At 49.4% G+C, this 14,893-nt stretch overlaps 1 protein-coding gene across 1 annotated transcript; it reads right to left on the reverse strand.

Moving 5' to 3' along the window:
• Nucleotides 1-598: 598 nt before the first annotated feature.
• TIGIT (T cell immunoreceptor with Ig and ITIM domains) lies at nucleotides 599-14,010 on the reverse strand. The gene is made up of 4 exons (XM_072133260.1): nucleotides 13,660-14,010; nucleotides 7,066-7,410; nucleotides 5,310-5,410; nucleotides 599-1,211 (listed from the first exon to the last, which is right to left on the reverse strand). Exons 1-4 carry the CDS (start codon nucleotides 13,916-13,918, stop codon nucleotides 1,047-1,049), a joined length of 870 nt encoding a protein of 289 aa, XP_071989361.1. The 5' UTR covers nucleotides 13,919-14,010; the 3' UTR covers nucleotides 599-1,046.
• Nucleotides 14,011-14,893: the final 883 nt, after the last annotated feature.

Raw genomic sequence — 14,893 nt, forward strand, 5'->3', positions numbered from 1 at the left:
GTGGCAGCCTCCTGACACTGAGCATCTCACATGTTATACAGGATGATATGAGAGCAGCTGGTGGCAGCCTCCTGACACTGAGCATCTCACATGTTATACAGGATGATATGAGAGGAGCTGGTGGCAGCTTCCTGACACTGAGCGCCTCACATGTTATACAGGATGATATGAGAGGAGCTGGTGGCAGCCTCCTGACACTGAGCGCCTCACATGTTATACAGGATGATATGAGAGGAGCTGGTGGCAGCCTCCTGACAATGAGTGCCTCACATGTTATACAGGATGATATGAGAGGAGCTGGTGGCAGCCTCCTGACACTGAGCGTATCACATGTTATACAGGATGATATGAGAGCAGCTAGTGGCAGCCTCCTGGCACTGAGCGTCTCACATTTTATACAGGATGATATGAGAGGAGCTGGCGGCAGCCTCCTGACACTGAGCGTCTCACATGTTATACAGGATGATATGAGTGCAGCTGGCGGCAGCCTCCTGACACTGAGCGTCTCACATGTTATACAGGATGATATGAGAGGTGCTGGCGGCAGCCTCCTGGCACTGAGCGTCTCACATGTTATACAGGATGATATGAGAGGTGCTGGCGGCAGCCTCCTGGCACTGAGCGTCTCACATTTTATACAGGACGATATGAGAGCAGCTGGTGGCAGCCTCCTGACACTGAGCGTCTCACATATTATACAGGATGATACGAGAGGAGCTGGCGGCAGCCTCCTGACACTGAGCATATCACATGTTATACAGGATGATATGAGAGCAGCTGGCGGCAGCCTCCTGGCACTAAGTGTCCCACATGTTATACAGGACAATACGAGAGGAGCTGGCGGCAGCCTCCTGACACTGAGTGCCTCACATGTTATACAGGAAGATATAAGAGCAGCTGGCGGCAGCCTCCTGACACTGAGCGTCTCACATGTTATACAGGATGATATGAGAGGAGCTGGTGGCAGCCTCCTGACACTGAGCGTCTCACATGTTATACAGGATGATATGAGAGGAGCTGGCAGCAGCCTCCTGACACTGAGCGTCTCACATGTTATACAGGATGATGTTAAAATATTCGTTGACATCCGCCTCTTCGTCTTCACTCGTGGATTGGATCGGGGCCGCGGTGGGAATATTGGCTCCTGCAGGTTGGGCTCCCGGGGGTTTGGGGAAGATATTGGTGTAAAAAGACTGAGATGTCTTCTTCTTCTAAAAGCAAAATAAAATAATAATATATCTGCAAGTGAAATAATAAAGATTATGACCCAGAAACAGGATTGGACTGAGACTTCTTCGCACCAACCCTGAAGTCAAATTGAATATGTAGTTAAATGGAAATTATGGGGGTCATTTACTAAGGGCCCGATTCGCGTTTTCCCGACGTGTTACCCGAATATTTCGGATTTGCGCCGATTTTCCCTGAATTGCCCCGGGATTTTGGCGCATGCGATCGGATTGTGGCGCATCGGCGCTGGCATGCACGCGACGGAAATGGGGGGGGGGGGGGCGTGGCAGAACGAAAACCCGACGGTTTCGGAAAAACCGCCGCATTTAAAAAAAAGAAAAGTGTCGCGGGACTCGCGCTTACCTTCACTCGGACCGGCTTGGTGAAGATCAGTGCATTCCGGGGAACTTCAGCGCAGCAGCGCCACCTGGTGGACGGCGGAGGAACTGCCTTAATGAATCCCGGCCGGACCCGAATCCAGCGCAGAGAACGCGCCGCTGGATCGCGAATGGACCGGGTAAGTAAATCTGCCCCTGTATGTTATGTCCTATAACCACTGAGATCCTTGGTAAGAAATGGGGTCCCCTCCCCCTAATAATTGGAGCAGCAGGTGGAGATGGAGCGCGCTGGAGATTGGGAGCGCTGGTGCCCTTTGCTGCACAATGTCTTGGCCATTTTGGCATTATAATCAGTTATAAGGTGATATTACATCTGTTATTATTCTTTGGCCGTATTTTTATATGTTGGTTTTATATCTTTGAGATCCCTGTTTAAAGGTCTACAATAGGCCTGATCAGTCTGGTATCATGTGCCCCCCCCCTGTGTAATACCCACATCTTGTGCTCCCCCTGTATAATACCCACATCTAGTGCCCCCCTGTATAATACCCACATCTTGTGCCCCCCTGTATAATACCCACATCTTGTGCTCCCCCTGTACAATAACCACATCTTGTGCCCTCCTGTACAATAACCACATCTTGTGCTCCCCCTGTATAATACCCACATCTTGTGCTCCCCCTGTATAATAACCACATCTTGTGGCCCCCCTGTATAATAACCACATCTTGTGCCCTCCTGTATAATAACCACATCTTGTGGCCCTCCTGTATAATAACCACATCTTGTGCTCCCCCTGTACAATAACCACATCTTGTGCCCTCCTGTACAATAACCACATCTTGTGTCCCCCCCTGTATAATAACCACATCTTGTGCTCCCCCTGTATAATAACCACATGTTGTGCTCCCCCTGTATAAGAACCACATCTTGTGCCCCCTTGTATCATACCCACATCTTGTGCCCCCCCTGTATAATACCCACATCTTATGCTCCCCCTGTATAATACCCACATCTTGTGCCCCCCCTGTATAATGCCCACATCTTGCCCCCCCTGTATATTACCCACATCTTGTGCCCCCCGCTGTATAATAACCACATCTTGTGCCCCCCTGCATAATACCCACATCTTGTGCCCCCCTGTATAATACCCACATCTTGTGCTCCCCCTGTACAATAACCACATCTTGTGCCCTCCTGTACAATAACCACATCTTGTGTCCCCCCCTGTATAATAACCACATCTTGTGCTCCCCCTGTATAATACCCACATCTTGTGCCCCCCCCCCCTGTGTAATACCCACATCTTGTGGTCCCCTCCTGTATAATACCCACATCTTGTGGTCCCCTCCTGTATAATACCCACATCTTGTGCCCCCCTGTATAATATCCACATCTTGTGCCCCCCCTGTATAATACCCACATCTTGTGCCCTCCTGTATAATACCCACATCTTGTGCCCCCCTGTATAATACCCACATCTTATGCTCCCCCTGTATAATACCCACATCTTGTGCCCCCCCTGTATAATACCCACATCTTGTGGCCCCTCCCTGTATAATGCCCACATCTTGTGGTCCACACCTGTACAATAACCACTTCTTGTGCCCCCCGCTGTATAATAACCACATCTTGTGCCCCCCTGCATAATACCCACATCTAGTGCCCCCATGTATAATACCCACATCTTGCCTCCCCCCTATATAATACCCACATCTTGTGCCCCCCCTGTATATTACCCACATCTTGTGCCCCCCGCTGTATAATAACCACATCTTGTGCCCCCCTGCATAATACCCACATCTTGTGCCCCCCTGTATAATACCCACATCTTGCCCCCCCTGTATAATACCCACATCTTGTGCCCCCCGCTGTATAATAACCACATCTTTTTGCCCCCCTGTATAATACCCACATCTAGTTGCCCCCGCCCTGTATAATACCCACATCTTGTGCCCCCCTGTACAATAACCACATCTTTTTGCCCCCCTGTATAATACCCACATCTAGTTGCCCCCGCCCTGTATAATACCCACATCTTGTGCCCCCCTGTACAATAACGACATCTTGTGTCCCCCTGTATAATACCCACATCTTGTGCCCCCCCTGTATAATACCCACATCTTGTGCCCCCCCTGTATAATACCCACATCTTGTGACCCCGCCCTGTATAATACCCACATCTTGTGGTCCCCCCCTGTATAATACCCACATCTTGTGCCCCCCCCCTGTGTAATACCCACATCTTGTGCCCTCCTGTATAATACCCACATCTTGTGCCCCCCTGTATAATAACCACATCTTGTGCCCCCCCCTGTATAATAACCACATCTTTTGCCCCCCCTGTATAATAACCACATCTTGTTCCCCGTTCCTGTATAATACCCACATCTTGTGCCCCCTGTATAATACCCACAACTTGTGGCCCTCCCCTGTATAATATCCACATCTTGTGCCCCCTGTATAATACCCACATCTTGTTGCCCCCGTCCTGTATAATACCCACATCTTGTGCTCCCCTGTACAATAACCACATCTTGTGCCCCCTGTATAATACCCACATCTTGTGGCCCTCCCCTGTATAATACCCACATCTTGTGCCCCCCCACTGTATAATACCCACATCTTGTGCCCCCTGTATAATACCCACATCTTGTTGCCCCTGTCCTGTATAATACCCACATCTTGTGTCCCCCTGTACAATAACCACATCTTGTGGCCCTCCCCTGTACATTAACCACATCTTGTGCCCCCCCTGTATAATAACCACATCTTGTGCTCCCCTGTATAATACCCACATCTTGTGGCCCTCCCCTGTATAATACCCACATCTTGTTGCCCCCGTCCTGTATAATACCCACATCTTGTGCTCCCCTGTATAATACCCACATCTTGTGCCCCCTGTATAATACCCACATCTTGTGGCCCTCCCCTGTATAATACCCACATCTTGTGCCCCCCCCCACTGTATAATACCCACATCTTGTGCCCCCCCTGTATAATACCCACATCTTGTGGCCCCACCCTGTATAATACCCACACCTTGTGGTCCCCCCCTGTACAATAACCACTTCTTGGGCCCCCCTGTATAATACCCACATCTTGTGCCCCCCTGTATAATACCCACAGCTTGTGGTCCCCTCCTGTATAATACTCACATCTTGTGCCCCCCCAGTATAATACTCACATCTTGTGCCCCTCTGTATAAGAACCACAGCTTGTGGTCCCCTCCTGTATAATACCCACACCTTGTGCCCCCCTGTATAATACCCACATCTTGTGCCCCCTTGTACAATAGCCACATCTTGTGCCCCCCTGTATAATACCCACACCTTGTGGCCCCCCCTGCATAATAACCACATCTTGTGCCCCCCCTGTATAATAACCACATCTTGTGCCCCCCTGTATAATAACCACATCTTGTGTTCCCCCTGTATAATACCCACATCTTGTGCCCTCCTGTATAATACCCACATCTTGTGCCCCCCCTCCCTGTGTAATACCCACATCTTGTGCCCCGCCCCCTGTGTAATACCCACATCTTGTGGTCCCCTCCTGTATAATAACCACATCTTGTGGCCCCCCTATATAATACCCACATCTTGTGCCCCCCTGTATAATACCCACATCTTGTTCCCTCCTGTATAATAACCACATCTTGTGCCCCCCTCCATGTATAATGTCTTTTTTCATATGATAAATAGTAGGACTGTATATGATGCCGCCCCCTGCATAGTGTCTCACCTTGTAATAGCAGCACCCGACCCCGATCACAGTGATCACTAGAAGAACCCCGACTCCAGCGCTGATCCACACATAATATCCACCGGGCCAAGAGTCCGGAGCTGAGGAGAGAGAGAGGCCGACACATCAAATATTACATATCTAATCCTATCCTGTGTGATACTGCCTGCTGAGCTGTGTATCTAATCCTATCCTGTGTGATACAGCCTGCTGAGCTGTGTATCTAATCCTATCCTGTGTGATACTGCCTGCTGAGCTGTGTATCTAATCCTATCCTGTGTGATACTGTCTGCTGAGCTGTGTATCTAATCCTATCCTGTGTGATACTGTCTGCTGAGCTGTGTATCTAATCCTATCCTGTGTGATACAGTCTGCTGAGCTGTGTATCTAATCCTATCCTGTGTGATACTGTCTGCTGAGCTGTGTATCTAATCCTATCCTGTGTGATACTGTCTGCTGAGCTGTGTATCTTATCCTATCCTGTGTGATACTGCTGATCTGTGTATCTAATCCTATCCTGTGTGATACTGACTGCTGAGCTGGGTATCTGATCCTATCATGTGTGATACTGTCTGCTGAGCTGTGTATCTAATCCTCTCCTGTGTGATACTGACTGCTGAGCTGTGTATCTAATCCTATCCTGTGTGATACTGCCTGCTAAGCGGTGTATCTAATCCTATCCTGTGTGATACTGGCTGCTGAGCTGTGTATCTAATCCTATCCTGTGTGATACAGCCTGCTGAGCTGTGTATCTAATCCTATCCTGTGTGATACTGCCTGCTGAGCTGTGTATCTAATCCTATCCTGTGTGATACTGTCTGCTGAGCTGTGTATCTAATCCTATCCTGTGTGATACTGTCTGCTGAGCTGTGTATCTAATCCTATCCTGTGTGATACAGTCTGCTGAGCTGTGTATCTAATCCTATCCTGTGTGATACTGTCTGCTGAGCTGTGTATCTAATCCTATCCTGTGTGATACTGTCTGCTGAGCTGTGTATCTTATCCTATCCTGTGTGATACTGCTGATCTGTGTATCTAATCCTATCCTGTGTGATACTGACTGCTGAGCTGGGTATCTGATCCTATCATGTGTGATACTGTCTGCTGAGCTGTGTATCTAATCCTCTCCTGTGTGATACTGACTGCTGAGCTGTGTATCTAATCCTATCCTGTGTGATACTGCCTGCTAAGCGGTGTATCTAATCCTATCCTGTGTGATACTGGCTGCTGAGCTGTGTATCTAATCCTATCCTGTGTGATACAGTCTGTTGAGCTGTGTATCTCATCCTCTCCTGTGTGATGCTGGCTGCTGAGCTGTGTATCTAATCCCATCATGTGTGATACTGTCTGCTGAGCTGTGTATCTAATCCTCTCCTGTGTGATACTGACTGCTGAGCTGTGTATCTAATCCCATCCTGTGTGATACTGTCTGCTGAGCTGTGAATCTAATCCTCTCCTGTGTGATACTGTCTGCTGAGCTGTGTATCTAATCCTATCCTATGTGATACTGTCCGCTGAGCTGTGTATCTAATCCTATCCTGTGTGATACTGTCCGGTGAGCTGTGTATCTAATCCTATCATGTGTGATACTGTCTGCAGAGCTGTGTATCTAATCCTATCCTGTGTGATATTGTCTGCTGAGCTCTGTATCTAATCCTATCCTGTGTGATACTGTCTGCTAAACTTAGTATCTAATCCTATCCTGTGTGATACAGTCTGCTGCGCTGTATCTAATCCCATCCTGTGTGATACTCACCCACCACCTGCAGGTGAATCTTCCCGGTGTAGGTGCCATGGGGGAAGGTGTTGTATACGCAGCAGTAGCGGCCGCTGTCGTTCCTCTTGGCTCCGGATATTGTGATCCCGTAATCCGGAGCCAGGGACACGCGGTGGGAGAAGCTCGGGGACACGATTCCTTCCTTGTTGTGGATATTGAGGAGAGACGCGATGTTCACGTTGTTGCAGAAGTTCCAGTTGACCTGAATGACCGCGGTGTCGCCCATGGGGAGGTGACACCTCAGGGTGACGCTGCTGCCAGCTGTGGCCGTGATGTTCTCCGCTCCGAGGAAGGTCTGTGCCGCAACGTCCGGGAGCGAGAGACCTGGACAGGACAGAACCTCAGTATCAGATCAGAGCGACACCAGCGCAATGTTATATCATGGATGGGGCAGCACCGCAGGGAGCATCGAGTCATGTCCCTGATCTAAAAGGGTTAACTATTCCAACCCCCATCAGCCCCAGACACCAACATCGTAAGGGAATCTCTAATCCTCTGCGGAGAATCAGGAGTCACCGGGAGAAAACTGAGGGTATTCTATTTATCTGACCGGAATCAGGTCCAGGACTGAGGAGACAGAATGTAGGTTCTGGAAACAGACAGTGAGGTCTGAGACTAATCCGTTTCCAAGCTCTCCCTACCTGATTGCCTCACATTACCCTAAGCAGTAAGGGACCCCTAGAAGATGTTCCCTTCTGGCACCAAAGTGCAAAACACAAAATAATCCCAGAAGATTAGTCTCCAGAGCCGGGTCACAACAGAGAGGGCAAACACTGTACACAATCACAGAACGATAGTCTGAATACAAGCAAAGGGTCAGGATACCAGAAAACAAAGGCAGTGTGAACAGGAGCTGAGTATAAATGTATCAGGTAAAGAGAACTGATCAGGAAGAGGCTCATGAGGATCCATAGTCCCAGGCCAGAAGGTGAGTGGAGAGGAATCCTTAGACAAGCAGAGCAGCTGTGATGCAGATAAATCATGGCCGCCAGAGGAAGGAATAAGCACTAAAGTGACTGTTGTCATTAAATAGATGAGAATCTCTCCCTCCAAACACTTCCTGATTGTGGTTCTGTGAGCTGCACATCGAGGTTCATCTCTCCCCCAATCAGATTCTACTGCACATTACACAAGCCCCACATATTCCCCCAATTTCCTCATTACAGATCCTCAAATACAAGAAAGATACAATAATCCCAAAACACTCATAGAGGAAGCCTGTGAGTCCTGTATCCCCCTCCTACTCATAGAGAAAGCCTGTGAGTCCTGTATTCCCCTCCTACTTATAGAGAAAGCCTGTGAGTCCTGCATCACCCTACTACCCATAGAGAAAGCCTGTGAGTCCTGTATCCCCCTCCTACTCATAGAGAAAGCCTGTGAGTCCTGTAACCCCCTCCTACTCATAGAGAAAGCATGTGAGTTCTGTATCCCCCTCCTACTCATAGAGAAAACCTGTGAGTCCTGTATCCCCCTCCTACTCATAGAGAAAGCCTGTGAGTCCTGTATCCCCCTCCTACTCATAGAGAAAACCTGTGAGTCCTGTATCCCCCTCCTACTCATAGAGAAAGCCTGTGAGTCCTGTAACCCCCTCCTACTCATAGAGAAAGCATGTGAGTTCTGTATCCTCCTCCCACTCATAGAGAAAGCCTGTGAGTCCTGTATCCCCTCCTACTCATAGAGGAAGCCTATGAGTCCTGTATCCCCACCCACTCATAGAGAAAGCCTGTGAGTCCTGCATCACCCTCCTACTCATAGAGAAAGCCTGTGAGTCCTGTATCCCCCTCCTACTCATAGAGAAAGCCTGTGAGTCCTGTATCCCCCTCCTACTCATAGAGAAAGCCTGTGAGTCCTGTATCCCCTTCCTACTCGTAGAGAAAACCTGTGGGTCCTGTATCCCCCTCCTACTCATAGAGAAAGCCTGTGAGTCCTGTAACCCCCTCCTACTCATAGAGAAAGCCTATGAGTCCTGTATCCCCACCCACTCATAGAGAAAGCCTGTGAGTCCTGTATCCCCCTCCTACTCATAGAGGAAGTCTATGAGTCCTGTATCCCCACCCACTCATAGAGAAAGCCTGTGAGTCCTGCATCACCCTACTACCCATAGAGAAAGCCTGTGAGTCCTGTATCCCCCTCCTACTCATAGAGGAAGCCTGTGAGTCCTGTATCCCCCTCCTACTCATAGAGAAAGCCTGTGAGTCCCGTATCCCCCTCCTACTCATAGAGAAAGCCTGTGAGTCCTGTATCCCCTTCCTACTCATAGAGGAAGCCTGTGAGTTCTGTATCCTCCTCCTACTCATAGAGAATGCCTGTGAGTCCTTTATCCACCTCCTACTCATAGAGGAAGTCTGTGAGTCCTGTATCCACCTCCTACTCATAGAGAAAGCCTGTGAGTCCTGTATCCCCTTCCTACTTGTAGAGAAAGCCTGTAAGTCCTGTATCCCCCTCCTACTCATAGAGAAAGCCTGTGAGTCCTGTATCCCTTCCTACTCATAGAGAAAGCCTGTGAGTCCTGTATCCCCTTCCTACTCTTAGAGAAAGCCTGTGAGTCCTGTATCCCCTCCTACTCATAGAGAAAGTATGTGAGTCCTGTATCCTCCTCCCATTCATAGAGAAAGCCTGTGAGTCATGCATCCCCCTCCTACTCATAGAGGAAGCCTGTGAGTCCTGTATCCCCATCCTACTCATAGAGAAAGACGGTGAGTCATGCATCCCCTCCTACTTATAGAGAAAGCCTGTGAGTCCTGTATCCCCATCCTACTCATAGAGAAAGACGGTGAGTCATGCATCCCCTCCTACTTATAGAGAAAGCCTGTGAGTCCTGTATCCCCTCCTACTTATAGAGAAAGCCTGTGAGTCCTGTATCCCCCTCCTACTCATAGAGGAAGCCTGTGAGTACTGTATCCCCCTCCTTCTCATAGAGAAAGCCTGTGAGTCCTGTATCCCCCTCCTACTCATAGAGAAAGCCTGTGAGTCCTGTATCCCCCTCCTTCTCATAGAGAAAGCCTGTGAGTCCTGTATCCCCCTCCTACTCATAGAGAAAGCCTGTGAGTCCTGTATCCCCCTCCTACTCATAGAGGAAGCCTGTGAGTCCTGTATCCTCCTCCTACTCATAGAGAATGCCTGCGAGTCCTTTATCCACCTCCTACTCATAGAGAAAGTCTGTGAGTCCTGTATCCCCCTCCTACTCATAGAGAAAGCCTGTGAGTCCTGTATCCCTCTCCTACTCATAGAGAAAGCCTGTGAGTCCTGTATCCACCTCCTACTCATAGAGAAAGCCTGTGAGTCCTGTATCCCCTTCCTACTTGTAGAGAAAGCCTGTGAGTCCTGTATCCCCCTCCTACTCATAGAGAAAGCCTGTGAGTCCTGTATCCCTTCCTACTCATAGAGAAAGCCTGTGAGTCCTGTATCCCCTTCCTACTCTTAGAGAAAGCCTGTGAGTCCTGTATCCCCTCCTACTCATAGAGAAAGTATGTGAGTCCTGTATCCTCCTCCCATTCATAGAGAAAGCCTGTGAGTCATGCATCCCCCTCCTACTCATAGAGGAAGCCTGTGAGTCCTGTATCCCCATCCTACTCATAGAGAAAGACGGTGAGTCATGCATCCCCTCCTACTTATAGAGAAAGCCTGTGAGTCCTGTATCCCCATCCTACTCATAGAGAAAGACGGTGAGTCATGCATCCCCTCCTACTTATAGAGAAAGCCTGTGAGTCCTGTATCCCCTCCTACTTATAGAGAAAGCCTGTGAGTCCTGTATCCCCCTCCTACTCATAGAGGAAGCCTGTGAGTACTGTATCCCCCTCCTTCTCATAGAGAAAGCCTGTGAGTCCTGTATCCCCCTCCTACTCATAGAGAAAGCCTGTGAGTCCTGTATCCCCCTCCTTCTCATAGAGAAAGCCTGTGAGTCCTGTATCCCCCTCCTACTCATAGAGGAAGCCTGTGAGTCCTGTATCCTCCTCCTACTCATAGAGAATGCCTGCGAGTCCTTTATCCACCTCCTACTCATAGAGAAAGTCTGTGAGTCCTGTATCCCCCTCCTACTCATAGAGAAAGCCTGTGAGTCCTGTATCCCCCTCCTACTCATAGAGAAAGCCTGTGAGTCCTGTATCCCCCTCCTACTCATAGAGGAAGCCTGTGAGTCCTGTATCCCTCTCCTACTCATAGAGAAAGCCTGTGAGTCCTGTATGCCCTTCCTACTCATAGAGAAACCCTGTGAGTCCTGTATCCCCATCCTACTCATAGAGGAAGCCTGTGAGTCCTGTATCACCATCCTACTTATAGAGAAAGCCTGTGAGTCCTGTATCCCCATCCTACTCATAGAGAAACCCTGTGAGTCCTGTATCCCCCTCCTACTCATAGAGAAACCCTGTGAGTCCTGTATCCCCCTCCAACTCATAGAGAAAGCCTGTGAGTCCTGTATCCCCCTCCTACTCATAGAGAAAGCCTGTGAGTCCTGTATCCCCATCCTACTCATAGAGAAAGCCTGTGAGTCCTGTATCCTCATCCTACTCATAGAGAAAGCCTGTGAGTCTTGTATCCTCTCCTACTCATAGAGAAAGCCTGTGAGTCCTGTATCCTCCTTCGTCTCATAGAGAAAGCCTGTGAGTCCTGTATCCCCCTCCCACTCATAGAGAAAGCCTGTGAGTCTTGTATCCCCTCCTACTCATAGAGAAAGCCTGTGAGTCCTGTGTCCTCCTCCCACTCATAGAGAAAGCCTGTGAGTCCTGTATCCTCTCCTACTCATAGAGAAAGCCTGTGAGTCCTGTATCCCCTTCCTACTCATAGAGGAAGTCTGTGAGTCCTGTATCCCCATCCTACTCATAGAGAAAGCCTGTGAGTCCTGTATCCCCTCCTACTCATAGAGAAAGCCTGTGAGTCCTGTATCCTCTCCTACTCATAGAGAAAGCCTGTGAGTCCTGCTCCCCCCTCCTATTTATAAAGGAAGCCTGTGAGTCCTGTATCCCCCTCCTACTCATAGAGAAAGCCTGTGAGTCCTGTATCCCCTCCTACTCCTAGAGGGAGCCTGTGAGTCCTGTATCCCCCTCCTACTCATAGAGAAAGCCTGTGAGTCCTGTATCCCCTCCTACTCATAGAGAAAGCCTGTGAGTCCTGTATCCCCTCCTACTCATAGAGAAAGCCTGTGAGTCCTGTATCACCATCCTACTCATAGAGAAAGCCTGTGAGTACTGTATCCCCCTCCTACTCATAGAGAAAGCCTGTGAGTCCTGTATCCCCCTCCTACTCCTAGAGGAAGCCCGTGAGTCCTTTCCCCACCCAATTATGAAGAAAGACTATGGGGCTCATTTTCTAAGGGTCCGAATCGCGCACTTTCGTCAGGTTTCCTGAATATTTCTGTTTTGCGCTGAATTGCCCCGGGATTTTGGTGCACATGATCGGATTGTGTCGCATCGGCGGCGGCTTTCGCGTGACAGAAATGGGGGGGGGGGGGCGTGGCCACCGGACAACCTGCCGGATTCGGAAAAAACACAGAATTTAACAAAGAATTTGTGTCGCAAGATCAAGCACTTACATGCACCAGGAAGAAGCAGGTGAACTCCGGAGGACCTCGGCGCAGCAGCGACACCTGGTGGATATCGGGCGCACGACCTTAGTGAATCCCGGCCGGACCCGAATCAGCGTCGACAATGCACCGAGGGATCGCGACAGGAGCGGGTAAGTAAATGAGCCCCAATGTGTTTTGTATCCCCTCCTACTCATAGAGAAAAGCTTATTAACCCCTTCCTTTCTGTCCACTTAAGTTCCCATCTTTCTGCGACCATCCCAGTCCATGTGTCACCTACTTCTTGTTTTATGTTCTTTAGAATACGAGGATCATATCCCTTTTCGGTAAAGTTACAGACAAGATTCTGAGCTTCCTGACATGGTAAGAGCTGGAGGTCAGTCCGTGGCTCGGACTTGTTCTCTTCAATGTAGTAAGATCCATAAAACAGTCGCTGGAAACATTTCCTTAGCCCCAGATCTGTCGGCCATTGGCCCGTGTACGGTTTGGCTTAGTTGGGGCGATTGCGGACCCCATGGCGGTACCACATGATTGGAAGTAAAATCCTATTGAGCTTCTTGGAGATGATTTTTATGCCTTGTGTTATTAATGATATTCGTCTCATAGACATCGATTATATAAGACACATATATGGTGCGCCCCTTTAAGAGACTTCATATATTATTTATTAAAAACACATTTTATCTAACCAGATGCCACCATCGAAGTGCAGGATGATTTCATCTATTGTAAAACGCCATAAAATAAGAAAGGCCCCCAGAAAGCACCTCCCCCCCCCCAAGAATCAAAGATGTGACCGTCCAATGTCTATAGGTCTATAATGTGTATACTGTATTAGTCTATAGGTCTATAGTCTATATATAGGTCTATAGGTCCAGTTCTGCTACTTTATACCAGACTATGGCAGAAACCTTTATTCTGAGGCTGGAAACCTGCTCAGTTACTTCTCACTGCTGAGGGTTTGTTACAGTTGTATCCGTTCACACAATTGTCTTCAGCACAAATCTCTCCCCTGTCCTGAGTTTGTTACAATGTATCAGTTTATTGCTTCTTACCTGTGATGAGCAGGAGGCAGGAGACCGTCAGCAGAGGATGAGGAGTCATGGCCGCAGGGTGAGAACTGAGCGAGGAAGTCACCGTGTCCAGCGCATAGAGAAGAGGAAACGTACAAACCACACGAGCAGATCTGAGGGGGAGGCAGCGCAGGCTGATAGTCACCGCATGACGCCAGATACTGACTGTGATGTCTACAGAGACTATAGAGCCCCCCATAGGCCCCCATACTGCCCCAACAAAGGGTATGAGAATGATCATTGTCCTGGGCGTGACTTCTCCCAGGCCCTGACATGAGCCGGAGAGAGGGAACAAACCTGGCAGTTACTGAGGAAACAGAGGGAACACGCTTGGCAGTTACTGACAGACACAGAGGGAACACGCTTGGCAGTTACTGACAGACACAGAGGCAGCACGCTTGGCAGTTACTGACAGACACAGAGGGAGCACGCTTAGCAGTTACTGACAGACACAGAGGGAACACGCTTGGCAGTTACTGATGGACACAGAGGGAACACGCTTAGCAGTTACTGACAGACACAGAGGGAACACGCTTAGCAGTTACCGACAGACACAGAGGGAGCACGCTTAGCAGTTACTGACAGACATAGAGGGACACGCTTGGCAGTTACTGACAGACACAGAGGGAACACGCTTGGCAGTTACTGACGGACACAGAGGGAACACGCTTGGCAGTTACTGACGGACACAGAGGGAACACGCTTAGCAGTTACTAACACACAGAGGGAACACGCTTGGCAGTTACTGACGGACACAGAGGGAACACGCTTGGCAGTTACTGACGGACACAGAGGGAACACGCTTGGCAGTTACTGACGGACACAGAGGGAACACGCTTGGCAGTTACTGACGGACACAGAGGGAACACGCTTAGCAGTTACTAACACACAGAGGGAACACGCTTGGCAGTTACTGACGGACACAGAGGGAACACGCTTGGCAGTTACTGACGGACACAGAGGGAACACGCTTGGCAGTTACTGACGGACACAGAGGGAACACGCTTGGCAGTTACTGACGGACACAGAGGGAACACACTCGGCAGTTACTGACGGACACAGAGGGAAAACGCTCGGCAGTTACTGACGGACACAGAGGGAACACGCTTGGTAGTTACTGACGGACACAGAGGGAACACGCTTGGCAGTTACTGACGGACACAGAGGGAACACGCTTGGCAGTTACTGACAGACACAGAGGGAACAAACATGGCAG

The sequence above is a fragment of the Engystomops pustulosus genome, chromosome 2, assembly GCF_040894005.1.
Source record: "Engystomops pustulosus chromosome 2, aEngPut4.maternal, whole genome shotgun sequence".
NCBI lineage: Eukaryota > Metazoa > Chordata > Amphibia > Anura > Leptodactylidae > Engystomops > Engystomops pustulosus.